Source organism: Martes martes (assembly GCF_963455335.1).
Source record: "Martes martes genome assembly, chromosome: 5".
Classification (NCBI taxonomy): Eukaryota; Metazoa; Chordata; class Mammalia; order Carnivora; family Mustelidae; genus Martes; species Martes martes.
In genome coordinates, this window is record NC_137892.1 from 158,616,108 (window position 1) to 158,642,986 (window position 26,879).

The following is a 26,879-nucleotide window of genomic DNA, read 5'->3' on the forward strand; positions in this document are numbered from 1 at the left end:
GAAGCCTGTGAATGCTGCGTCGTTCTCCGTCCGGCCCAGAGCCCAGAGCGAAATGCACATCTGCCTTGGAAATCTCACCCGAGCACGGATGCCTCCCTCGCTCATCCCTGGGTGGCTGCCCTGTAGGTTTTAACACGTCCTCAGTGTGGGTCCTGCGACATTGTGCTGGAAACCAAACGTCAGGGGACGACCTCCGGGTCCTCTCTGAAATGTCATGTTTGCTACCTGTTGTGCACTTTGTGTGGTCCCTCGAAGGAAAAAAAAAATCATTCATTTTTATCTTTTCGTTTATTTATTTTTCCTATTTAGAAATTGGCCCCTGGTTACGGGAGTTCAGAGCGAAGAATGCTGTGGATTTCTCGCAGTTAACATTTGACCCAGGACAGAAAGAACTTGTTGTAGGAGCAAGGTGAGAGATCTTATGTTTCGCCCCTGCAGATAATTTTGGATTTTACTTGATGTCTCTGTCTCTACACGTGAGCTTCTGTGCCGTAGTTGACGAGTGCTAAGTCATACTTCTGAACATGGAGTATGGTATAAGGTGGCCAAAACGTAGCCTCCTAATAACCGGTGATGCCTGCTCTTTTTAGCAAATGTTCATGAGGGGTCCCAGGCACCAGGAACCATTCTCACGAGAACAAATTCATTTTTTTCCATGAAAGCTGAGAGGTGGGTATTGTCAGCATCCCTGCTGTGGAGATGAGGACACAGAGGCAGGACATAGTCTGATGTCCAGGAGAAGCTGGGCTCAGGCTTCAGACCCAGGCATTTTGACTCCAGAAACCGTGTTCTCAACTTCTCAGTACATTCTTCAGTGAAATTCTGGAGTCAAGAGGTTTTGACGTCCGTTCCAGTGCCTGCTGTTATGTTCTCTGTGACCTTGATTACATCATTTACCAGTCAACTGAGAATTCAAGGAAATTGTTACTGTTTACCCATCTCAAGGCGCCCATGCTCTGGTGTCCCTGTCAACGCTTGACCTTTTGTTTGACGGCGAGGCTACTACACACAGTCAGAATCGATCTTGAGTTGTTTCCCTCCTATTTATCATCCCTTCTTTGGGGGAAAACAGGCATAACCCTTGCATTCAGATCACCTATCCTGCCGGTGCATTTTGAGGATGATGTGTAAAAAAATACTTCGTACCCATCTCTAGGGAAAAATACTAATTTTGAAGAAGGCGGCCATTTGGCCTCTTCCAGCATTCAGGGAAAACACGTCGGGCGCCGAGTGCTTATATCTCTTTTGGTCACATTTACGAGATCATAAAACATACGTTTCTCAGCAAGAGAGGGTATGCAGTTTCCATATACAGCTGGGTGAAGCTAAGCGTGGCTTATGTACTGGGCACTCTAGATAAACACTGAATGGTTTCTCGAATCATCGCTTTGGCTCTCAGACCTCAAGGAGCCCTTGGGTGTGCACCCAACCCTTGAAGGTATTGAGGTGCCTGGGCCAACGTTAAGTGAATGGACAGAAATTGACTTAGTTCCTAGCACTGATCATGTTCCCTGAATCGCCTTTGGTATTTTTAAGCGGACAGGGAGTATGGATGGGTTGGGCTGAATTTGCATATTTTTATTTACTACAGCCCATGGGGAGTACACGGTGGGCGTCGGATGCTGACTTCTATCACATTTCATCACGGGGAGGCTGGACCCGATGTTTCAGGGGCTTTTAGTTGGTCCTCTGGCCTCCAGATTTTGTCCTCCTGTGTACTGGGGCCAACACCTTATTTATAAAATGCCATGTACCTCCCCTCCTTTGGTAATTCCCTTTGGATAAATGCTGGCATTTCCATTGCCCACCACACCCCCATGGTGCCATGTGGCGCCACGTCCCTTACAAACTCAGCTCATTCTCCCAACGTCTAGGCCTGTGGACTAGCTTCTCTAGACCACCACTGTCACATGTTCTCTTTCTTGCCTCTGGGATTTGGTAACAAACTTCTTTGCTTCTCTGGAGCATTAGCTACGCCCTCCCCGAAGTTCTTTACTTGGTGATCTCGCTCAGAGTAAAAAGATCTGGCTCAGGAGTCCTCCCCTGGTCCTGAGCTCCTCCTTCCGCTGCTCTGCTCGGTCCTGTTAACACACCTGTCGTGTACCTTCCTTACCGCATTACTGCGTGATTTTTTGGCAGGTGTCACCCACAACTCCCCTCCCCCCATTATCAGATAGTACTTGCCAGATGGTGGACGATGTGCCTTTTTTTTTCTCCGCTTCTCTAGAAGGTAGCACAGTTTCTCTCCTCTCAGAAGCTCACAGATATCTGTTGATTCAGCGTACGTACTTCAAGGATTTGATTTGTACAGGTGCCTGTCTGCATCTGGGGGGACCCTCGGGGGAAGATGGGGTTGGGTTTTGTAACAGATATATTGCAAATTCCCACGTTTGGGCAAGGACACCAGGGAAGTGGAAGTCTCTACCCCAAAGCTAACCCCTAGGGAAGATGAGCTCTCACCCTTAGCCAAAGGGTAAGGAGCCACCTGCTGAGGTAGAAGGTACGGATACGACCTCGGTTGGTAGAGCTGCGTCTTCTGCGCTTCATTCAACCCTGAAGGACATTGGAAAAGGTTTGCCTGTGAGCTTGAGTTGAAAGACTCCCCACAGGGCGCCTGGGTGGCTCAGTGGGCTTAGGTCTCTGCCTTCGGCTCAGGTCATGGTCTCAGGGTCCTGGGATTGAGCCCCGCATCGGGCTCTCTGCTCAGCCGGGGAGCCTGCTTCCCCCTTCTCTCTGTGCCTGCCTCTCTGCCTACTTGTGATCTCTGTCTGTCAAATAAATAAATAAAATCTTAAAAAAAAAAAAAAGAAAGAAAGAAAGAAAGAAAGAGAGACTCCCCACTGTTTCTGGAAGACCGTGGTGCCCCACGTCTAGGACAGCGCCACGCATGCGCAAACACGCCACAGGGGTTTGGCATCGATTCTTTTAATGGATGTGGAAAGCCACTGAGCAAATTGTCTCTTGGAAGAGAGAACTCATGGTCTTGTCCTGGTGGGAGAAGCAAGGGAGAGGAAGAGAGAGGTCGACTGAACCCGCTCAGCTGCGTGACCTTGAGCCTGTTTCGGAGTCTCATTTTCTCTGTAATTATTTCTACCCCTGTCAGCTGTTGGGAGGATTTAATAAAATAATCCATGAAAAGTGACTGTCGCCGTAGCAGGCACACAGCGAGCCGGCAGCGGTAGGGCGGCTCTGCAGAGAGTTCTGGGTTTTGTTATCCGTGTGCACGGGGTGGTCATCAGTGAGCGGGGAGAACGGGAATCTTACTAGGAAACTTGGTGGGATTAGGCTCAGAGGGTTTGAGAGGGAGTGTGAACCAGTTATAAAACTTTAAAAATAACCCAGCCTCCGCTTCCTGTTTGGGGGGGCCTTGACCTAGCAAAGAAGTTCACGCAGCAGGTGTACCCTGAAGTCATCTGGGAGGGTGTCAGTGCGAGCCGTGGGGAAATACGGTGATAGGCTTTCTGTTTTCTTATAGGTAGCACTCGGCATTGTACAGCCATTTGTTGGCTGGTTTTACTTTATGCCGGTGATATCTTACGTTCTTGAAATTGAATTCAGTTAAAGATTCTGCACACTCTTCGCAAAAAGAAGTTCATGGTGCTGCGAAGGGTGTTCTGTGCTGCTGTCTTTAAGCGATTTGTGGTTAGTGCCAGGAGGTATGTGCCTTTCGAATTCGTGGAACTTCTGGAAAGGTCCCTAAGTTTACTATTTCCAAGGTGCACATTATCCTTTATATTATTTTAAAGGCATTGACATTCATATGTTGTTTCACCGAAGGGTTCTTTAAAAATTAAAATAACGTTTGTGTTTGCAATGGCGAGACGAAGGCATTTGCGTTTTAGAAAATGTGGAGAATACAGTTAAAGCATTAGGAAAGAAACACAACTTCAGTCACAGTTAACCTTTTCAATTATTTCCCTGTATTATTTGATTTCTTTTTGTTACATGATTGTGGTATGGTATTTTATGAATGACTTATATATGTCTTTGTCAAAAAACCTACTAAAAACAGTTTCTATTTCATTTTATTTATTTTTTTCATGACATTTATATATAGGAGGAAAAATTCCAAAGTGAAGAAATATGTTATGGTGTAGAGGTTTGGTAGGGATAACTATCAAAGTATTGATACTAATACTAGTTTAGGACATTGATGTAAGTGCAAGTTTTGCTGCATATAGGACTGTAAAGTTGTATGTAAGAAGGTGATTCTAGTTTTATTCTCCAATGAATCTGTCTGTCTTTAGTGTTCAGTTCACTGTAAGGATGACAAGTGATTCTGTGCTAAATTCAAATGTTATTCCAAGTGGCAACTAACTTGGTTTTACATAGAGCGGTGTTTTTGATTATAATCAAATAATAATCAGGGCATTTACAGATGGGCCATATTTTTATAAAGCATAAAGCCATATAGTAGTAATGAAAAGAGCCTCTCATTGAAGAGAATGTGAGTTTCTTTCCATTCTTTTTGCTGTTTATTTCTTGGTCTTTCAGTTGATTTCTTTATTTTTAAGATTTATTTATCTATTTTATTTATTTTTTCCTAAGATTTTATTTATTTATTGTCAGAGAGAGAGACAGAGAGAGAGTACAAGCAAGGGGAGAGGCAGGCTCCCTGCTGAACAAGGAGCCTGATGGTGGGACTTGATCCCAGGACTCTGGGATCATTACCTGATCCAAAGGCAGATGCTTAACCAACTGAGCCACCCAGGTGTCCCTGGTTATTTATTTTAGAGAATGAGAGAGAGAGAGAGAGAGCGCGCACACATGTGAGTGAGCACGCACAGGGGGAGGGACAGAGGGGAAGGGAGAGAGAGAATCTCAAGCAGACTCTGAGCTGAGTACAGAGCCCAACGAGGGGCTCGATCTCATAACCCTGAGATCATACCTGAGCCAAAACCAAGAGGCAGGCACTTAACTGACTGTATCACCTAGGCACCTGTCAGCTGATTTGTGATTATCTTTCTCTGCTCCGACCCGCTTCAGTGCAACGGAGGTATAGAAATTGAAGGGCATCGTCTCACAACCTACGATATTTTAATAAGAACACTCACTCACCCATGAGCTTTCACACAAGGACCTCTGAGTCCAGGAGGCACAACGATCTTCAGGAGATTAAGGTGGTGGGATTGAAGCCCGTAGACTCAGTATTTGAGTCAGGTAACAATCATAATTGATGATAAATAGAACAATTTATGACCTTGGGAATTTCGAATTTTAATTCTATTAAAATTTAATTTTATTAAAGGGGAACATTATGGAGCTATCAAGAGAAAGAACAAAGGGGGATGCGCGAGTCCCCTTGCACAGCTGACCTCACATGCGGACCAGCCCTGAGCTTTGTCCCTTGCCCGGAGCCCTTCGCTTGCCTGCACAGCCAATGAACTATGCCCAGGGGTGGGAAGATATTTTTGTTCATAGGTCTATACAACAAATAGTATCAAGTTCGAGTCAGCATGTTATGACGAAAATCAGAAACGAAAACCTCAGTGCTTTCAAAACAGGGCTCCATCATCCTTATAATCACAACAACCAGACTTGAAAAATTGTAGTGTTTTATTTTCAAGCATTGTTCTGCCCTCGGTTTGAATCTGCAAAGATGAAACTAAAAAAAGAAAAGATTAACTTGCTTTTGCTATGCTGGTGTTGAATTTGCTTTAAGTATTCAAATCATCCCTTCCCATAAGATCCCATTGAATGAATGGGCGGGCATCTATTTAATTAGCCTAAGTTCCTCCTTTCAGAATGATTTTGCCACTGGATCAAAACAAGGAACTGAATTTTAGAAGCATTAGTCATTTTTTTTAATTGACCAATGTAATTCAGTCTTTTAATTTTTTTTTTTTTTGGTGATGCTTATTTTTAATTGCTGTTTTTATTTTAAAGTCATACCTTAGAATTAATCTGTTGCAAGCAGCGTATGATTAAAAGGAAGAATGTAGATTTTTTAAAATAAGATCAGCAATTCTGCTTCCAGTACCCATGAGGTCTTTCTGTTTTCCAGAGGAGACATTTCAGTCAGGTTCACACAATTAAAGGTAACTCCTGCGGACTGGAATGAAGTCAGCGATTAGGAGTGAATCCAGGAAGCCGTAGACCCCGTAGTGCACTGAAATGCAGGGTGGTGATGATGTTTACCTTGTATTTATATTATGATTTAGAAAAAACACCTGGTGATGAAAAAAAAGGGATGGCCTTTTCATTCCTGCTTTTCACTTGGAATTCCTTATTTTTTTTAAAGATTTATTTACTTACTTATTTTTATTTGAGAGAGACAGAGAAGGGGGTGGACAGCAGGAGGGGGAGAGAGAGACTCTCAAGCAGACTCCGTGCTGAGCAGGGAGCCTGATGTGGGGCTCAATCCCAGGATCCTGAGATGATGACCTGAGCAGAAATCAAGAGCCTGATGCTTAACCTACTGAGCCACCTCGGTGCTCCCTGGAAATTTTTTTTTTCCTTTAGTTTATTCCTTGAATATTTTCTCTTCTCCATCATTTCCCTTCTCAATGTTGGCACTGGAGTATAGATGTATGCTTCTCTTCGGATTCTCTTTGCTCGTTTTCCTCCTCCTTATACCTATTAGTCTCCTTTTTTCTAGGGAGCCGACTTGATGAATTAACCTGATCTGGCTTAAAAAGTCCCACTCCTTGTCTGCTGGCTTCGTTACGTTTTGTCAAATATTTGCCAGACATCAGGGTACCTAAGCATCACCACTGTTCGTTCAAAGTGAAGCTTCCTCGGTCCCTCGCTCCCAGCTCTGCTGACTTGGTGGGATGGACGGGGTCCAGGAGTGCGAGCTTTCGAGAGACAGGTGGTCTGCAGACCCTCTTGTGGGAAAGATTTCTGCACATTGTGTTCCATTTGCTGTTGTAAAAAAAGAAGAGAGAGAGAGAGAGAGAGAGTAATCTCTGCACTTTCTTCCGTCCTGGAGCAGATAAGTCTGGCAGCAAATTATTTATTTCGTTATAAAGTCCTTTTTTTCCAAAATGCATGAATGAGCCAACAAAGCAGTATAATGAAAGTTCATCAGCCTCTTTCCTTTGAGTGTTTGTGTCCGCTAGTGTTTGGGTGTTGTGGACTTTGCTCCCAGCCAGTCCCATGGAAGGTCTGTCAGAGTATATCAGTTCACTTAGTTACTTTGTCATGACTGTTCATTCATCAAATATTCATTGAACCTCCTTCATGCCAGCAAGGATCTAAGGCTTGGGGAAACAAAGATGAAGGTTAGTCTCTACCTTTGAAGACTTCATAGCCTAGTGCAAACCTAGCACAAGGTTGGCAAGCTGAGGTTCCGGAGTTGGCCTTCTGTCTTTGTAAATAAAGTTTTATTGGCACGCCGTCACACCCATTCTCTTGTGTATTTCCTGTGGCTGCTTTTGAGTTTTGCCTGCAGAGATGAGTCGTTGCAACTGAGGCCATCTGTAAAGGCAAAGCATTTGCTATCTGGCCCTTAAAGAAAACCGTTGCTGACTCTTGGCCGTTGGCTATGACGGGAACACAGGCAATGAGGGTTTCCCAGGAAGGTCTGGGTCAAGGGCCCTGGAAATCCCAAGAACAAAGAAACATGATGGTCTTTTGGGCTGAAAAGGGAGCACCGAGATGGTGCTCTTTCAGGCGGGCCTTGGAGATGCATGAGGGGTCTGGCAGATGGAAGGGCCTTCTTGCCGGAAGGACTGTACCTTGGGGAACATCGGAGATCCTGATGAGGTTGAGAAGAACTCAGCTTGACTGTACCAGTTGGTGATAGAGTGGACGTGAGGTTGAGAAGAACTCAGCTTGACTGTACCAGTTGGTGATAGAGTGGACGTTGTTCCTGGGGAGGCAGGAGCTCTAGGAGGGGTCAGATTACGGAGGAGCTTGTACTTAAACCTCCAGACCAGTGATTCTAATTTTGGCAGTCATGGGAGGCCTTATAAGAATGCAGATGCCCAAGCCTCTCTTCAGACCATCGCAGTTAGACGTTCTGGAAGTGGTGTTGGAATCTTTGGTTTAATTAACTTTCTGCGGATCTACTGGCCTGGCAGATTTGAGAACCTCTGCTAAAGGCATTAGGAGTTAAGGAGATTTCTCAGCCTATGTATGTACATGCTCAGACTTGCATTAGGAAGATACTTCTACCATATTGTGTGCAGAGTGTTCTAGAGTTTGAGGTTGAGGCTGTGGATCAGGTGACAGAAAGAACTTATACTCAGGCAGTGATGGTGGAAATGAGGGAGAGTCAGATTTGAGACATACTTCAGAGCTGGGTTTGACAGGGATGGATGGCGACTGGAATGGGGTGGCAGAGGGCAAGTTTGGAAGGTGAGATTTGGAGCAAGGTTTGGGAGTATGGCTTATTGTGATGGCGTTAGCTAGCCCTGTGCATGTGGGGAATTAACTGCAATTCTTTGATTATTTGAAAATACATGAAAAAAAGTTCCAGCTTTTGCTAACTCTAAAGATAACCCAGAAAAAGTATTATATATGGAAATCTCTTGAGGAGTCAACATTCCTAAGAAAGCAGAGGTTAAGGGAATCGTAAGATGGTTCAGTTGGTATTTTTTCCAATGAAATATGATCTCTATTAACTGAAAAATGGGAAGGAATGAATCCGATACCCAGTGGACCCACAAAAGCAGAAGTTGTGAGTTCAGTTTGGGGCAATAAGTCATCATCTGCAATCCTTAAAGCACGGAGGGATTTACAAGTCATATTTAGAGCATAATAAAATTTAAATTATCAGTGTGATTATTAACAATATTGATTCATAACTTTGACCCTAAATATGCTTATGGGAAAAGGTTTTTCTGATTTTATGTCTCTGCAGTTTGCTAACGGTATTGGTCTTAATTGCTCGTCTCTCGGAATCCGACTTTGTTCCTTCATTTTGCTTGCTAGTAACAAGAAGCTCTCCATCTACTCCTGTGCCTTTTAATCTTGGTGTTTAAATACACAAGAGTGCTGTTAAAATGATTTGTTCTTGGTTTTGATGTATTCTTTGTAACATCCTAATAACCAAGACTTAAAGGGTTTGAAATAACCTTTGGGGCATAAAGAATGAAAACATCCAATGCAATTTTGGGGGCATGTCATGACACATATGGTCGTGACGACAGTAATAAAATCAGAATTATTTAAAAATTTTCATAGCGTGCTGTTTTTGAGGAGGGTAGGAACAATTTTGACCGAGGAGGTAGCTCATGCCAAGAGCTCGTTATTCCTAAAGTGGGATCTAAATGTGATCCAGCCGAATAGTTAAAAAAAATGAATTAAGTCCCCCAAAATCTGTGGGGAAAGCCCATGAAAGAGATATATATATTTTTTAAAGTTTTTATTTATTTATTTGACAGAGAGAGACCACAAGTAGGCAGAGAGGCAGGCAGAGAGAGGGGAAGCAGGCTCCCCGCAGAGCAGAAATCCCAATGCGGGGCTCGATCCCAGGACCCTGAGACCATGACCTGAGCCAAAGGCAGAGGTTTAACCCACTGAACCACCCAGGTGCCCCAAAAGGGATATTTTTGGAATGGTTGTAACACCAGGGAAAATAAAGTCTCCTGGAACTGGTCTGGCATCATCCAGCATAATGAACTCCCTGGAACAACGTTATAGCTAGGGTGGTGAGGTGCCTGAGTTGGTTACAGGATGAGATGAAATCTTCAGCTTCTTCAAGGTTATTGAGATGATTGCTGTATTATTTATTTACACTTAGGTAATAAAATAATTGTTATAAAAGACATTTGGTTTTGCTTAAAAGGAGATAGTTATTTTCCTGAGCTTATAAATCATGAACTTACATTTTAATATTCAAGCCTACCAGTGCAGTTGAAAGTTCAGGTGTCTTGGGCAACGTCCTGATTTCAAGCTCTGCGCAGTCACGTGCTGACGGCAGGGGGTATGGAATCCTGCCATGAAGAGAGGTCAGGGAGGATGAGGCTGGCGGGGGTGCACGAGAGGCCGGCCTCCCAGCTGACGTCCGCTCTCAATTTCCCCAAGTGGTGATGATTTCTCTGCAGTATGTGTTCTGCTTTCAGACCGTTTCACGATCGACCACGGTCTAAGCATCTATTGAGTGGAAAGAGAAGTCGCTATCATCGCGTGCAAAATGCGTATCTGTCTGTCTCAATTACTCAGTCTCCTGCTCCTCGGGTATGAGCAAGCCTTGAACCTACATGTTCAGTAAGAACCTGGAGTTTTCTTCTTTGATTTTATAGCTATATTCATCAGAGACCAATTGAGTTATTCTAAGAGAATGTCATTTTAAAACACCTGTGTCTTTCATAATTAATGGAGGTCAGAGTTAAGTTTTATAGTGTCTCTAGATAAAATGAGTCATTTAGTTAATATGCTCATGATGGCTCAACCTTTTCTTTAATGCCGGCTGAATTTTATTATGTTACATGAAGACGCAAATGAACTTCGTCTATTAAGGCCGCACTGCTCCCTCCGAGAATTTATTGTTGTGCTTAGTGATTTGTTGCTAATAGGCCACTGGGGGACAGGATGGGATGCAGGAATGAGTTATGCAATCCTGCAATCGATAAGAAATAAACTCCAGTGGGGGGGGGGGGGAGAAAGCGCGCTCAGATGTCTAGTAGGGAAACTGTCAGCTTGTGTCTGCCAAATTTAATGGCTTTGTGATTTGAATTATTCAGTCTGTTGGATCTTCGTATCCCTCATATATTATGACTCCAAAAAGTAATACAGTTATTACATTTGAATGCACAATGTCAAATTTTATTCCAAGACATGTGAAAAAAAGGAGATCCATACCAAGGGAAGAAACACTCCTACTTTTATTTACTGTTGTCATAAAACTGAACCCTTACCGTGTGGTTAACTCTTGCTTTGTACTTCTGTAACGAGGAGGGGCGAATGGAAATGCAGAATAGTTCCCCTTCAACTGTACAACTAATACATTCTAAAACCTCTAATCTCTTAACCTCTTGCACCGCTGCCTTTGTCCCTGAAGAACGGCGATATTCCTTATTACTACCTATTTACATCTCAGGGTGTTAGGAAGATGAATGAGACCACTTAAATGCTTTGGGTTGCTCAAAGCATTGCCCTACGAGAGAAACTGACCCTATAGGAAATATTTGGTTAGTATTCCCTGTTGGCGGAGAGCCAGAACCATTACTCCATCCCGTTGGAAAGGTTGGTGGCCTTTGTAAACTTCACATACATTGCTTTCCCTCCCCAGTGTGCTCACGATTGCAAGATAAAGTAGTTGGCCCTTCTCTAATGCCCTGGAGAACAGCCACTCCCAGGGACCATAGATCTCACTTTAGTGTGTGAGTGGCCCAACATCTGGGAATAGCCATTTTTTATTCCCTTTAGAAGATTTTCTTTCTTTTTGTAATCTTCAACTTCGTAGGTCGTTGACCTCAGCTGTGATGGATCAAGCTGTCTTGGGAGATTTCGGGTCCCTCAGAGTGCTCGCTGGATTGGAATGTTTCCAATGGCAAATGGACTTGGAGTTGTGCTTGGAACCAAGCAGTTTGAGGAAAGGCGTTTGTTTGAGCGTGGTAGGATTTGCGCTGTGTTTTGTCAGGTTCTTAAGTTCCAGGGAGGTGATGAGGGAATTCCACACATGTTTCGTTTCTATTTCTTTTTTTTTTTTTTTAAATATCTTTTAAGTCGCTGGAAATCATGATAGATAAAGTGAATAGTGAAAGATGCCATATTACTTATTTCTACTATTGAAAGGTCCAAGGAGGCATTAAACTGCCGGCTTGGATTTTGTGTAGACTACAGTCGTGTACTAAACGAATTTTTGAAAGCTCTTACCATCTCTTGGTGTCCCAAATCAAACAAGAAATAGCAGCAAAAATGTAACCAAGTGACACAAAGATCAACATTCAATAGATGTTGAGGCACTGTAAAGTTAGAAGTAAACTGTTTTGAGTAATTTTAGTCTCAAAATTTTTGTTAGCTTAATTTTTGACTATAATTAACAAATATCATGTGTAAATACTTGCTGAATGAGTTTTTGTTAATAAATAATTATCCTTCCAGAGCACTTGGGTGGCTCAGTCGGTTAAGCAGCGGACTCTTCCGGCTCAGGTCACGATCTAAGGCTAGTGAGGTCTAGTCCTGTGTTGGCCTCTGTGCTGAGTGTGGAGCCTGCCTGAGATGCTCTCTCTCCCCCTCCCTCTGCCCCCCTACCCACCTCTCCCTCTCTGAAAATAGAAAAAAGCAAGGAAAAAAAAAGAATTATGCTTCCTCTCTTACATGCTGAAATTTCATTTAAAATTATTTTGAAATTCAGTACTCAGCTCCAGAAAGCAAAAACATTCAATGTATTCCTCAGAATTTTTGAAATATGTCAGGATAGCAGGGCTTTCATCTGTTGATCATGTACTCGTGCTACTCTCTTGCCCATTTCCTATCAGGGTCTTGTAGGAATTTGTGTGACTTAAAGACCCTGAGAGATGGTATAGCGTAGCTCTCTCAGGCCATAAATGAAGAAACGTGGGCATTCTTAAAGTACGGGCAGGCGGTTTCAGAAAGATTTTGTGGGAAATCAGGAGAGAGAAAGGAGGCCCCATTTAATCAGCCAGACCAGTAGGATTAACATGTTCGCTTAATGGGGAGACATATGTCACAGTCAGATCTCAGTCCCAGGGGTGAGAATCAATTACCTAGAATCAAAAGCTTGCCGTTAAGCAGTGTTGAGACTTGGATCATCTCAAAACGGTATGCAGATGCACCTGTGAATTAAAACGAAGACGGGAAATGATTGTGCGGCAACCACTGTTACTGTGTGGTTGTATGTGGCTGTGGCTACGAGTGTGGGTGCTGGTGAAATTAGAAAGGGGTCATGGGAGGACTGGCTGGTGACGCTGAGTGGCACGGTGGGCCGAGGGATAGCACAGTGTGAGAGGTCTTGATACTAAAGCTGAGATTTTATCTGATCCTAATAATCTTGAATAAATCCCATCGCACCTCTTAATTTGCAGACTTTTCCTCATCGGCAGATTGACGGTATATACCTTCTAATGACGACTCGGCTTTGGAGTTCTTGAATTCTCTGCCTTTGTTTTGTTTTGTTTTTAGATTAAGAGAAAAACAACAACAAAAAACTGAGGATAGTTTAAAAATGATGACTGGTTTGCATCCTGTAGCCCAGAAAATACCAAAGGGGACGTCCCAGACTTTGTTTGTGCTTCTCTCCATGGGGCACTGGGCATGGTGGCGGCGGTGGCATCTCCTAATTACTGTGGCTCCTTCTCTGTCCCCTTCCCTTCTGTTCACCTCTTGTGTGTCTCCCCCATACTGATGTATTGCTGGCCCGATGGCAGGGAGGGGACCACAGCTGTGAGGTGTTCAGCGGGGTAAGAGTAAATGACCGAAATTCCCCAGCGATGGTGGGGGCGGGGAGGGCTCCTTACAGACGATCACTTGACGGTCAGCGGAGCGAGTTTTGCTTGGGCACATGTGGACCGAGAATGTGGCATGTTTCTTATCATAAATCAGTGTCTTCCTGTCTTGGTCTCTTGGGGCTGCTAGAACAAAACTTGACAGACTTGGGTGGCTTATGAACAACAGAAATTTATTTCTCACAGTTCTGGAGGCCAGGAGTCCAAGATGAGGGAGCACGGCTGGGTTCTGGGGAGGGCTGTCTTTGGGTTCTAGATGGCAGACACCTCGCTGCATCCTCGCATGTAGAAAGGTGAAAAGTCTCTGGAGCCTAATCAGGCCATTAATCCCACTGATGAAGGCTTCGCCGTCGTGACCTAATCACCTCCCAGAAATCCCGCCTCTTATCACCATCACCTTTGGGGGTTAGGATTTCAACCTAAGAACTTTGGGGAGACACAGACATTCACACCATAGCCCTTCCCTCATAGACAGCACCTGAAAACTGGACCCAGGGTTTTCAGAGAGTGATTCCTATACCTCCTTTCACCCACTCCCCAGGTAGAGAGTGGTCTTGGAACTTTTCCCTCAGTTGTCCTGCCCAGAGCTCTACAGAGCACGGGGGACACTGCCGTCCTCTTCCCTCAGTGGTGTGAGGGAAACTCCAGCTCTTAGTGTGTGTATGAGAAGTGCCTTTCTAGAAAGTTCCCAGATATAGATGTGTGTGTGTGCACACGTGTGCGTGTGTGTGTGTACATGGCGGGGGGGGAGTGTATGATGGGAAGAGAGAGAAAAGGAGAGAGAAGAAAGGGGGAGGAAAGAAGAGAGAGACGGGGTGGAGGTGGCCTTATAACCTCGTCAGAGCCCTTACGTCATTAATTGACTAAAAATATGAATAATTTCTTTTCCTGAAAGTATTTGCAAAAAAAGTCTCTCTTAAAAGAGCTAGTGAGTTAAGAGTGTGAAGACTGTGTTCCAGAATCATGACAAGATAAGCAGTGCTGTCTTCTGTTCGAGAAAGCCGATGGTGTCGCACTGCCTCTTCCGACATCAGCGCTTCTCCCGAACACGGAGAGTCACGCGGCCTTATGCCTAAAACCTGAAATGCCTGGAGAGCAGACGTCCTCTCTCCTTCTCTGTATGATGGAGAACATCCCGAGAATTTCAGTGTGTCTGGGAATTTCGGTATTTTCCGTAGGTCTTCTAGAAGGGGCTACGATTGATGGAGTGCTTGCTGTGGACAGACACCACTGGCCACGTTGTCCTTGGATATAACCCTCCCAACAGCTGCAGGGCGTAGGTAGGACTGTTAGCCCCATTTTACAGATGAGAAGACTGAGGCACGGAGGGCTTATACTTCCTTCCCGAGGTTGAATAAGTGGCACGGCTTTGGTTTTGCACAGACATTTTTCACCACGAGGTGAGCCCGTCTCCCGGAGTCATGGCCCGGTGACCGCTGGTGGCGTCCTGCAGGCAGGAAGCCAGTTATGGGACCCCCGTGAGGGTGGGGAGCCGTGGTGCTCATAACGGCTCTGTGTGCGCTCTGGCCCGTCATCGCCCCGGTGCCACTTGTCAGCCTGTCCCCGGGAAGGTTGATCTGTGCGGGTGTCCCGGTGCCCAGCCTCTCTTGGGGGACTCCTGGGCCTCTGTTTCACAGCAGGCGAAGGCTTGGCACATCCCCAGATGCTCGCCGGCCTCCCGTGGCGCCTTCCTCGGGAGCTCAACGATGCTCTTGCACGCCCGCGCCAAGTCCACGTTCCTTCCCCTGCAGGAGGAGGTTTCTGTTGGAAACCTCGCCTCTGCGTGGTGCTGGACGTAATGAAAACAGACTGTGCGGTCCCGTTCCCTTGTTGGAGGCATCCTTGATCTGGGTCTGCAGAGAGGGCTGCGGGCTGCCTGTCCTAAGAGACCGGGGACGTTTTCCCCCACATGGCTTTGTGGCAGAGGTGGCGAGTGCCAAGCCATGCTTCTGGAAGCTTCCCCGGCGTTCTTTTAGAGCTAAAATCGGAGGTTCGGAAAGAGTGTCGTGAAGAGGCTGCTGGAAGGCTTCAGGGGAGGCTGGGCTCACTGAGTGCTGGAAGGCAGTGTCCCCAGGCTCGGGGACAAACCTGGAGAAAGCAGAGTGCCCGGGGGCAGGTCCCTCTGAAAGTGAGCTTGTCCCTTTCTTCCTCCAACCAGTGCACACACACATGCTGCTGGACGCCGGCTTCCCTCTTGGCTTTGAGTTCCCATTGCTGCCCACTCGATAAGGCTGTTTCTCAGTCTCCCCAAGGTCATGCCCTTGGCCTGCCTTGGCTGTCACTTGTCGTGCCCCCCAGGACAGCGTGGCTACTTCTGACATCTACCCGCCTCCCCAAATAATGAAAATAATCTGCGTTTCTATCTGGCTGCTGTCGGGACACGTTCCTCTCTCTGCTAGTGCCGTGGAAATCGTCCGGGGCAGCCCCTCACGTGAAACAGAGCTTCTCGGAGACCCTTCCCAGGCTCGTGCGTTCGTCGCGGCTGGTTTCCGGTCTGTGCCGCTTCTCCGGCACTTACTGCTCGCGCCTGGGCTCGCTTTCTCCTCCACGGCCCCCAGAATGTGGCTTCAGCCCCATCAGCTCCTTTTCAGCATGAGGTGAAGGGGGCAGGCAGGATTTGAGTCAGAGCCCAGAGCATCGCCCACGAGGGAGGCCAGTTTGTTTCTAGAAGCTACAGCAATAAAGCCCAATGACTAATGGGGGCCGATACTTGCGTTTTCCCATCTGCGATGCTGACGCTGCGATGCTGATCTCGACTGTATACATCATTGCTCTTCCGCTTCATTGTTGAAAACAGTTTCCTTTTCTCTGCTTTCTTGCTTCCCACCTGGGCAGCCGCAGGGAACCTTTCAAAGCCTTGATGGCTGACCGACGAGTTTAGGCTTCTAAACGTACGCACACCGAATCCAAGCAAGAGAGGAGGACACTGTAGTGCTCAGACTACGGCTGAGTACGAAAGCTGGACGTGCTGTACTTGTATATCGTGCTGAATGTCCATGATCTTTAAGAATGAAGACTCGTGAAGAGTGGTTTTGTGATTGTCTTACTTAACTTAAACTCAGTTTCAGAATCCGTTGCCCTTTTCCTTTGGTCCGTTCCATAGATCAAGAGAGTCAGTTAATAATTGAGGTTTACCTTTGTCTCTCTCTGGCTCTTACACACACACACACACACACACACACACACACACACACCTTATTCCTTAACTTTCTAGCCAGTCCCAAATGGGCACCTGTTGACATACAGAACGTCCCTGTGAACTCCGAGGTGCGAGGAGAACTGTGCTAAACACATTCTTAGCAGGAGAAGGCTTAGGAAGCCAAAAATTATTACTTTGTTGTCCCTTGTTCTCATGATTTTTATGACCTGTAGTAGTTTGCATCCATTAAAAATAAACCTGCTCTCTTTTTGTATTTTGTAGAAACTACCTCTTCAGGTTACAGCTCGAGGATTTGTCTCTGATCCAGGTAGGTGCGATTTACGTTTCTCAAGCTCCCAGTTTCCACCCCATTAGCTCACCGCTGGAGGGGAGGGAGACAGTGTCTGTAAAGGGACTGATCTGGGCCGAGCGGGGGCACGTTTCCGGACTCCTGGCCGCCCTCTTTGACGTGACTCATCCCCTGCTTTCGCTCCCCATTGGCCCTTTTCTCCTACCGTGCGGCCTCCCTTCCTCTCGCGGGCATCATCCCGACTTATCCTTTGTCAAATGGTAGACGATTCGAAGGACACCTCCGCAGCGCCTGGGAGCGCCCTTCCCCGCAGTGAGTTGCTGGTTATTTAGTTTGCTGCCTTTAGCCATCAGGTTGTTGTAGAAGTCAGCTTTCCTGGAAAAACATCTTTGTTTCCTCCTTATCACCTGTAATGAGATCAATATGAACAGAGGGATTGAAAACCACATAGAGCAAAGAGTAAGTGTTGATGGAGATGCCATTTGCCTACTTCCGGTGTTACAGTGGGAGGAAGGAGCCTGAATAGAGGAAGTATTTTAGTGCCAGATGTGAATCACCAGGACCCACTTCTGCCCTCCTGGCTTCTTGGAGTGTCTGGTACCGAGGGTCTCCTTGGACAAGGGGAGAGTTAGGACATGAATACCTCCCTGGCCGAGCATCTGGAACTCCCCACAGAATGTGCCAGAACTCCTGGGCTTGGTGCAGCTTGAGGAAAAGTTCTTCAGCCAATTTTAGTATCAGCCTCGTGTATTAGAGTCTAAGAACTAGTGGAGAGAAGTTGAGACTAGTGTCTTCTCTCTGTAACCAGCTGTAACGCTGGTGTGTGTGAGCATCCAGGAAACTCCAGATCTAGCAAGGATTTAATACTAGACGCATCTTTGATTCACCAGGGTCTCAAAATAAGCCAAAGCTAATTTTGGTAAAAAGCAAGGGCTCCGAACGTCTATAGACGTGGGAGCTTCACGTGTCCCTGCAACTGTGTGTTCCCTCATCTGTGAAATGGCCACAAGGGACTATCATCCTCACACAGTCACTGCTCAAATTAAGTAAGAGAAGGTGTGCGAAAGGGAGAAGGCTCAGGAATTTCTCAATCAGTCTTAACTGCTTTTGTTTTTAAAAGTGATGGTGATAAATAATGACTTACTGTTGTGATCATTTCATCCCACCAGGCAGTGAATTAATTGTCTTGCCACTGTAATTTAGTATATAAGTCTTTAAATGAGTCGGTTTGTTGGTAAAATCATGAGGGTATTAATAAGAAATCCAAATGATCTGCCGTTTAACCAAAATGCTGTTTTAAAACTCTGATTTTCAGTAATCTTTTATAAAGGGCATAGAGCTTTCAGTAGACGGAAACTATATATTATGCTCATTTTGATGCTTGCAGTATACTGGATTATCTGCTACAGTGTGTGTGGGAGAACATGGAGCGTGTAGACATGTGTACAAACATTTATTTACGTGTGTTTACGCATTTCCTCGTCTCCTGTTGTCCTGGCTGAGAGGGTCTGGAAGCTTTGACATCCTAGTTAACAATGCGTTTATTATACAGTTTTTGTTTTTGTTTTTTTTTTTCCTTAAGATTTTATTTATTTGGGAGAGAGAGAGAGTGAGCACAGATGGGGGGAGGGGCAACGGGAGAGGGAGAAGCAGACTCCCCACTGAGCAGGGAGCCCTACATGGGCCCGATCCCAGGACCCTGGGATCATGACCCAAGAGGAAGGTACACGCTTAACTGACTGAGTCACCCAGATGCCCCTACAGTTCTTCGTTTCCAAATCTAATTCTCCACTAAAAGGAACCAACGTTTCTTGGAGAGGTAGCTGGTTCCAGGGCCTGGGTAGTGAAAGTCCCAGAGAAACCTGGGATATCTTTTGGTTCCAGGAATTAAGGACATATTCAGAGCATGATGAGGGCAGGTCAGGAGGTCCTAGGCGTAGCTGGAAGTGGGTTCAGTGAAGAAATCTGGGATAATTTGGTTGTGAAATCATGATAGTCTCAGATTATAACACATTGAATAAACTCGGAATCAGTGAGGATATACTAACATCAGAAAAACTAAATGAGCACACAGATGAGGCAGAAGGGACCGTTCTTCCTTCTGTGAAATGCCACATGACGAATACTCCAGGGATGATTTAATTACAAAATTGTTGTTTGGTAACCTTGATACTAAAAATTGATGAGGCACAAATGATCAATGGCTGTGAAAGTGTAGAGGTGAGACTTTGACAGTGACTGAGATATTTATGTGGTCTCAATTTACCTGTAACATATTTATTCTTTATAAAAGGAAAACTTTCCTTTGATGGTAAAGAAACCCAGTCAGTCCCACCGTAACCAAGGAATCAAAGGTCCCTTCACCCGTGATGGGAAAACGAGCCAGCAGACATGCCCTGATTGAAAGTACAGGGAAGGACACAGCGGGATTTCCTTGATATTTGAACTATAGATTATAACCACTTTCATCAGGAGGAAACATCACACAGACCAAAACTGAGGGGCATTCTATAAAAAATTGGCCTCTACTCTACACAAATCACCAGGCCATGAAGGGTGTGAAAAGAAAGAAGGGCGAGTCCCTCCCTCATCAAGGAGACAAAATGGCACGGCAACCAAATGAAACACTTGGTTCAACTCATATCTTGGAACAGAAAAAAAAAATTCTTTCTCAGCTCTCAGGGACACTATTTTGACACCGGCAAAATTTTAATGTCTGGGGGCGCCTGGGTGGCTCAGTCAGTTGAGCATAAAACCTTTGACTCAAGTCATGATCCCAGAGTCTTGGGATTGAGTCCCACATTAGGCTCCTTGCTCAGCGGGGAGTCTGCTTCTTCCTCTACCTGCTGAACCCCCATCTTGTGCTCTCTCTCTGGCAAATGAATAAATAAAATCTTTAAAAAAATGTTTTAATGTCTGTAGATGAGATAGCAGAAATGTATTTATTTTCTGATTTTGATAGCTATGATTTGATTATATAGGAAACTCATCTTGTTCTTTGGACAAACCTACTGAGATAAGTAAGGGTAAAGGGTATGGTTTTTCCAATATATTCTGAAATCATTTAAAAATTATAATACATGCACGTAGAGAGAAAGAATGATACAGCAAATGTGATTAAGTAATTAAGGAGGGAATTGGAGAATTTAGGTGAAGGGCTTATGATAGTCCATTGTGTTTTTCTTTCAACTTTTCCTTAAGTTATTGCAAAATAAAGAGATGCAAAGAATTGGCCACGCCTTTGCGGTGGACGTGTGCAGGCTGTTGCTGCGGCCACGGGGAAACCAAGTTGTTCTTCCCATCGTTGTGATTGCCTTTTGGTGGAAATCAAGGTTAGGTCATTGATGGAGCTGATGACGTTGTTGGAACCCATCAGCACCACCTGGTAAGAGAGAGAGCATGGCCTGCTGACTGAGGACCCAGCAAGGGGACTGTGACTTTCTGAACAGGGGCTTTGACGACAGTGCCTTGGGATAGCTATCACACATCGCCATGGTCCAAATCAGTACAATTCTCCTTTTGCACATTTTGTGGTGTGTGTGCCGCTCGGAAGCCTACTGTTTACTCAGTGTGGAGAGAGAGATAAAACTGTCAGTTCTTCCCGACATAATGTTCTTTCCTGCATGTCTTAGGTAAAGTGGTCTGATTGATTTCTAGGAATACTTTAAATGATGATTTCCAAGGGTGACCAAAAAGAGAGGTGCACTGATAAGGAGAGGGTTGTGCTGGTGTCGTAAATGGCGCTGTCTTCTAGAAACATCACTCGAGGCTCATGGCTAGTTGATTGAAACCTGTGATCACATTGAACTAAGTGCAGAGAAATGGGAATTATTTTAAAAAATATATTGGTCTTCACTCATTATATCGAAAATGTCATTTCAATATGAAATCATTATAAGAAACTAATGAGATGTTATGTTTCTTCTTCTTCTTTTTTTTTTTTCCTTAAAGATTTTATTTCTTTATTTGACAGACAAAGATCACAAGTAGGCAGAGAGGCAGGGATGCGGTGCTCGATTCCAGGACCCTGGGATCATGACCCGAGCCAGAGGCAGATGCTTTAACCCACTGAGCCACCCAGGAGGCCCCCCCCTTTCTTTCTTTGCATTAAATCTGTAAAATCTCGTGTGGATTGTACACAGAAAGCACATTGGGGTTGAGAGTAGCCTCCGTCCAGGAGCTCAGCATGGCGAGGGCTACTTGGTTGAATGGAGAAATCGGAGTGGAGAACCTTCGACAGCCCTTGTTCCCACTGGACGAGGCTTCATTGGCTCTTGCCCCTCCTGTGCATGACAGCCGGGTCCACTGCCTGGTGGCCGCGAGTGCTGTCGTGTCTCCCCATCACGCTGGGGCCCCTCCACCTGGCCGGTCGTCAGGCAGCTTAGAGCTTCTTAACCCGGGGCCTCTTCCGCAGCAGCAGACATGTACTCTCGCCGTCCTCACCGGTGAACGCTTTCACCCCACCCTCTTAATCTCGGAAAAGGCTACCGATCCTGAGTCCCCCCAAAGCCCCAAAGGTGACCGATCCCAAGTCAGCCCCTCTTTGTAACTCGTCCCGAGTCCGCGTGGCCCGGTGGCCCTCTGGTGCGTTTCCCCGCCTCAGCGTCTACTTCGGACGAGCCCTCGCTGGCTCACATGGAAATCCACCCCCTTCCCGAGGAGCCTTCTCTTTCTTCTTAGCTGGTGTCTGGTTGGAGCGGATCATTAGGTTACCTGGTGAGTGGTGGACTCAAGACGAATGTCTGTTGATTTTGAGTAATACGTTCGCTCTTTAAATTTCTAGGCTTCACATTGGTGGGGTGTAGGTAAGCTTCATATTCTGTCCCTAAATTTGAGGAAAGGAACACAACCGAGAGACTAGTGCAATGAGCAGCGCTTGCCGGGAGAGGCGTCCAGGAACAGGTGCACGCACCCTCTCACCACAAAGGACGGTTCCGGGACGAAAGGGCCAGCTGCTGGCTCCGATTCATTCCTTTCTGACGCGCCAGGCATCTGTTTTGTCCTGTTCTACACTTCCTCTGCCCTGAATTCGTCTCCTGCCTTGACAGTGTTTAGGATCAGAAACGAGAAAGAAGTTGCTGATTAATATTCCTTTTTGTCCTCCTACTGACTGGTAATCATAGAATTCTAGAGACTGTCCCCCATCGGTGTCCCCCAAATTCAGCGTGTTGCTTTACCTAGGGTAGCGAGCACAGCTCTTGGCCGGACCAGGACACAAAGAATGCCTCTGAGTGGATCCTGTCCCTCTGCCCTCCCTCAGGTCCCCATACTGGTGACCCCAGTTTGTGTTGTTTGGTGAGAGGAGAAGGGGAGGGGCCAGGTGTTAGTCCCCCCAGGGCAGAGAAGGAGGACGGGACATAAGGTGTGGGCATTACACGTGAGAGTCAGAGCCATTGTCCATCCAAAGATGGTCCTGCCGTGGGGCTCAGCCTGTGGACCTGTACCAGAACCCACAGGTGACAAAAATGAAGTTTGGTGCGGCGGCCTCAGAACGGGGACGCTCAGACGGCCTGATGAGCCTGATGCCTGAAGCACTCAGGGACCGGAGTCAACAGAGCCCCGAGTCAGAGTTCTTTTTCCCTCGGCCTGTCTCATGAGGGTGAGCCACCCCTGGCGGGTCTCTAACGCAATAAAGATTTGAGCCGGCATTGGGTTGCGGCAGAATTCCTCTGTTAAACCCTGAGTGAACACGACCCATTGGAGGAAAATCTCGTGGCATCACCCCAAAAATCTGCACATCTAAATACACCGCGAGGTAAAATGACTGTACACAGAACATTTGTTAAACAGGCATGCCCTTTGTATTAGAGTGAGATCGGGAGTTAGTTGCCTTAATTTAAGGAAGTAAAACCTGTTTTTCAGTGTCTGGAGAATCAGAGTATCCATGTGATATCCTTTCTAAGGCATCTTTCCACTCAGAGGCTGTGATGTGTTTCCTCGTGGCCCCCGAGTGCTTATCTGTAGCCGCGGCATCTTGAAAACCCATCAGGCACGGCGATGGAAGACGCCGTTACACGTCTCCCGACTTCTTGTCCTGAAAACAGAGTCGGCTCTTCAACTTCGCTTTTCTTCTTGCCTTGATCGTGGCAGTTATTTTGCAAGAACAAAGAAGCTTTTTGAAAAATAGAAAAATGCAGCTGGCCTCGAGACTAATGGACAACATTTGCCCATCTGGGATCGTGCCTCGGATGGCCCGAGTTAGACGCTCCTTGAACGGGGTCCTAAGAACACAGAGGGGCTGAGGCTCATTTAGCCTCCCTGTCTTGCTAATATTCTTTTGGGAAATTGCTCAAATCCATTTTTATACTGTTTTGTTACCGTGAGAAAGGAATTCACAGCCTCTTTCTCACTTACAACTGCTCGGAATAAGCAGATAAAAATTGAAATCTGTGTTCCAATTTGCCACGTGCCTCTCCACGATTTCTGAGTTAAAAACTGTTCAGTCTCTGACAAGCTGGTCCATACTGGTAGAGGTTTCTCTTGGATGTTAGGGTAGTTGCTGACTCTGTTTCCCGAATCTTTAGGTCTGGGGTATTGAGTTTCAACTTGAGACAGTTTCTATGCCAGTGTTCCTCAACTAGGGGCTGTTTAACCTGGTGGGAATCTCTTTTCACCACTGGTGGGGACTGCTCCACATCCTACCGTGCACAGGGCAGCCTCTCCCCATTCCACAAAGACTATCCTGGCTCACGGTGGAAATAGCCCCAAGGTTGAAACCCCACATTAGTTCATTGTTGCCCGACTCCCGCGTGCTTTGAAGAAGCCGCTTCTCTAGTCTGTGATGTTAAGATTACTTGACGGAATCTGTGAGATCTGTGATGTGCTTAAGGAACTTTTCTCTTTCGATTTCCTCATGTATTTAACCAAACACATGTCTGAAAACTTAGTGGCCATTTCTAAAGAAGCTGCTGGAATTCTTGAGTTTAGATGGCTTCCTTTTGTCAATACGCGGTTAAATTTAAAAATAAATTCAGTCAATTTGTAATGCCAGGACCTCTCTGATGGCCCATAACAATATGACTTAACTACCCTCTGATGGAGTTCATTTGTATAATTGAAAGAATGATCTGTTACTTAATCATTTAGAATAACTATTCAAATGGGAATTTCATATGTACTAATTTTTTAAATCAAGTTTTATATTTTTATTGAATAAGGAGAGACCAGTCTCTTACTGTTGTCCTCAGAAATCATAATCCTAAACTTCATTTTTGCTTTTCTTTATCAAACATGTTCCTAAGATCATGATATTGTAGAAGTGGAAGGCATCGTAGATATCATTGTTATTAAAACCTTTCGGGGGCAGGGGGGCATCTGGGTGGCTCAGTGGGTTAAGCCTCTGCCTTAGGCCCAGGTTATGAACTCAGGGTCCTGGGATAGAGCCCCATATTGGGCTCTCTGCTCAGCAGGGAGCCTGCTTCCCCCTCTCTCTCTGCCTGCTGCTTGCCTACTTGTGATCTCTTTCTCTGTGTCAAATAAATAAATAAAATCTTAAAAACAAACAAAAAAACAAACAAAAACCTTTCAGGGGTCTGCAAACCAGGGCTTGTGGCTCGGAGTTAAAGTTTCTTTGGAACATGGCTGTGCCCGTTCGTTTGCATACTGCCCACCTGGGATTGTAGTTTGGGATGTTTCTTGGAGCACAGACACACCCGTGTGTCTCATAGAGTGTCTACTTTTGCTGCAGAGCAGGGTTGACCAGTTGTCACAGAGACTGCCTGTCTACAAAGTCTAAACTATTTACTACATGACCCTTTAAGAAAAGGTTTGTTATGTATCTGGTACATAGCAATTCTCCGTGAGAGATTCCTGAGTGAACACAGTATGAGGCAGCGTAATTTGTTTTGTTTTGCTCTGTTTGTTTTAGCTTTTCAGACACTGTTGGGTTGCTGTGTTTATTTTGAGTCCATGCACAATGCCTTCGTGGTCCCACGTGACCTTCATCCCCATGTTCTGGACCCTTGGTGGACATTCCCCGTCAAGTGCTGTTTAGCTACCCCTGTATTCAAACGTCTTTCCTTTGCTTTCCTTGTAACTTCCTGGAGGATTTACGGTTGTTTATGTGTATTTTGTAATGACGACTAGGAGTTTACCAGTGTCAGAGTCTCGGTGGAGGTGAGCTAACTATGTCAGCAGACTGTCCTCTTCTCTCCGTGGCTGAACGCGCACACACACACAAAGCCCGTTACTCACTTGCGTGACAGTCCAGCACAGAGGCTGCGGGGGCCCCGTGCTCTGCTGCTGTCCAAGAGCCCAGCATGTTCCGCATAATGGGCCCCCATCTTCACCCCACCTCGGTAGGGGAAGCGTGGAAGGCAGAATGGAAAACCGCGCAAAGGAGATCATATGGGCCATGCCCGGAAGTGGCACATCTCCCTACTGCCCAAATTCCAGTGGCCATCACTCAGTCACACGGCCTCCATCAACTGCAAGGCGGGCGGGAAGTATAGTCTTCAAAACCAGGAGGAAGCAGAAAATGGGGCATTAGGATGGGGGACAGCACTAGCCTTTTCTCCCAGACAGTGTTAGGAAAAACAAGACTAGCCCCTAGGGATGCCCTTACTGCTCCCTGCTCTCCATGCCCCCCTCCACCACTGCCATTCTCATTTTCTACGACACACAAATGGACTTACTCATGCTCCCAACATGTCTATGAGCAACAAAGTGGAGATATTTTGAATAAACCACTTAGCCTGTTTGGACCTCAGTTTTCTCCATGGTGCACTTTGGAGAGAAGAGCCAGGGTGAGGAGTGGAGTGTCCCTGCCCTCCCTTTGAGTATTAACATCTCAGTGTCCACCTCCTTCTGCTTTCTCTTTCTTCTGTCATTGCTCAGATGACTCCTGGACTCCTCTTCTTCAAGGAAAAGTTTTCCCACGATTGGAAACATGGCATTATGCTTATTTGAGGCAACTGCAATGACCCAGTTGCCATAGAGTCATGATGACAATGAGAGTAGTGGTAGAGGTGGCACTCACTCTACCCTCACTCCGTGCTTGGCTCTTCACATGCATCATCTGTCTTGACTTCTAACCTCTCAACATCACTAAGGTTGAAGTTATATTATTTTTAATATTTGATAGTGGAAGACTTGATGTTTGGAGAATTTATGTGATTTAACTAACACCCCCCAGCTGGCATGTGGCCGAGCTAAGATTTGGATCTGGGTATGTTGGGCTCCAGAGGACAGTCTCTTCGTCACTAATCAATATGCTACTTTCCTGTACTCATTGGTATGGACTGCCATACTGTCTGTGGTCGACAGCTGGCTTACAGCGAATGTGGTGGTTAATTGATAATAATGAGTTATATCTTGATTTTAGGTGAGGTTTCCTAGAAGCCAGAGACAGGGATTCCGTATGCTTGGGTTTTACTGAGGGCATGTCCTTAGCAGGCGGGGATGAGCAATATAGCAGAGAGTGGAAGTAGGCAAGGGTTTCCTCCGAGCTGGAGTCTAGCATCAGCTTGATCCCAAGGGGTTGCTGGAACCTGGATAGAATCTCAGTTGTTCTCCTTTGAGGCCAGGGGGATGATGATTTATACTCAACTACCACTTGTCTTTCAATCATTAGCTACTGATTTTCGTGTTTGGGGGAGGTGGGGTGACATAGTTTCCTAATGAGGTGGTTCTCATCAGCCAAGAGCAATTTTCAGAGAGGGGGCCAACTGTGAGCCAGTGCAGGCCAGTGCTCCCAGCGGCCAGTGGAAGGGCCACTGTTCTGTAAGGAAAGCTGGGAAAGGAACCAAGAACATCCACTGTGGTGTGTACTACTCAGTAGGTTTGCATATTTTCCTTAGGCTTGTCCTGATCCTCTAGACCTTGCTTGCATAGGCAGCAGCCCCTGCTACCAAAGAGGTGAAATATTTGTATGTCTTTGAGAAAAGAAAGTAATACATACTTGATTACTGAATGCATTCTCTTGTGTCATGCATGCCTTCGTCTTTAATGATTTTCCCTATCCATTTCTGATTTTATGCCCCAGAAACTGAATTGAAGATGCATGAATATTTTTCCTAGTTGTGTGTCTCCTTTGGTTTCCTGAAATAAAGTCGGAAGTTTCTGTGAGCCAGCA

At 45.8% G+C, this 26,879-nt stretch overlaps 1 protein-coding gene across 1 annotated transcript in view; it reads left to right on the forward strand.

Moving 5' to 3' along the window:
• SEMA5A (semaphorin 5A) overlaps positions 1 to 26,879 on the forward strand; it is a 464,615-nt gene that overhangs the window by 209,744 nt on the left and 227,992 nt on the right. The window contains exons 5-6 of the mRNA XM_080804210.1: positions 310 to 409; positions 16,780 to 16,825. Of these exons, the coding sequence (XP_080660336.1) occupies positions 310 to 409; positions 16,780 to 16,825 (146 nt within the window). The remainder of the gene's footprint in view (positions 1 to 309; positions 410 to 16,779; positions 16,826 to 26,879) is intronic.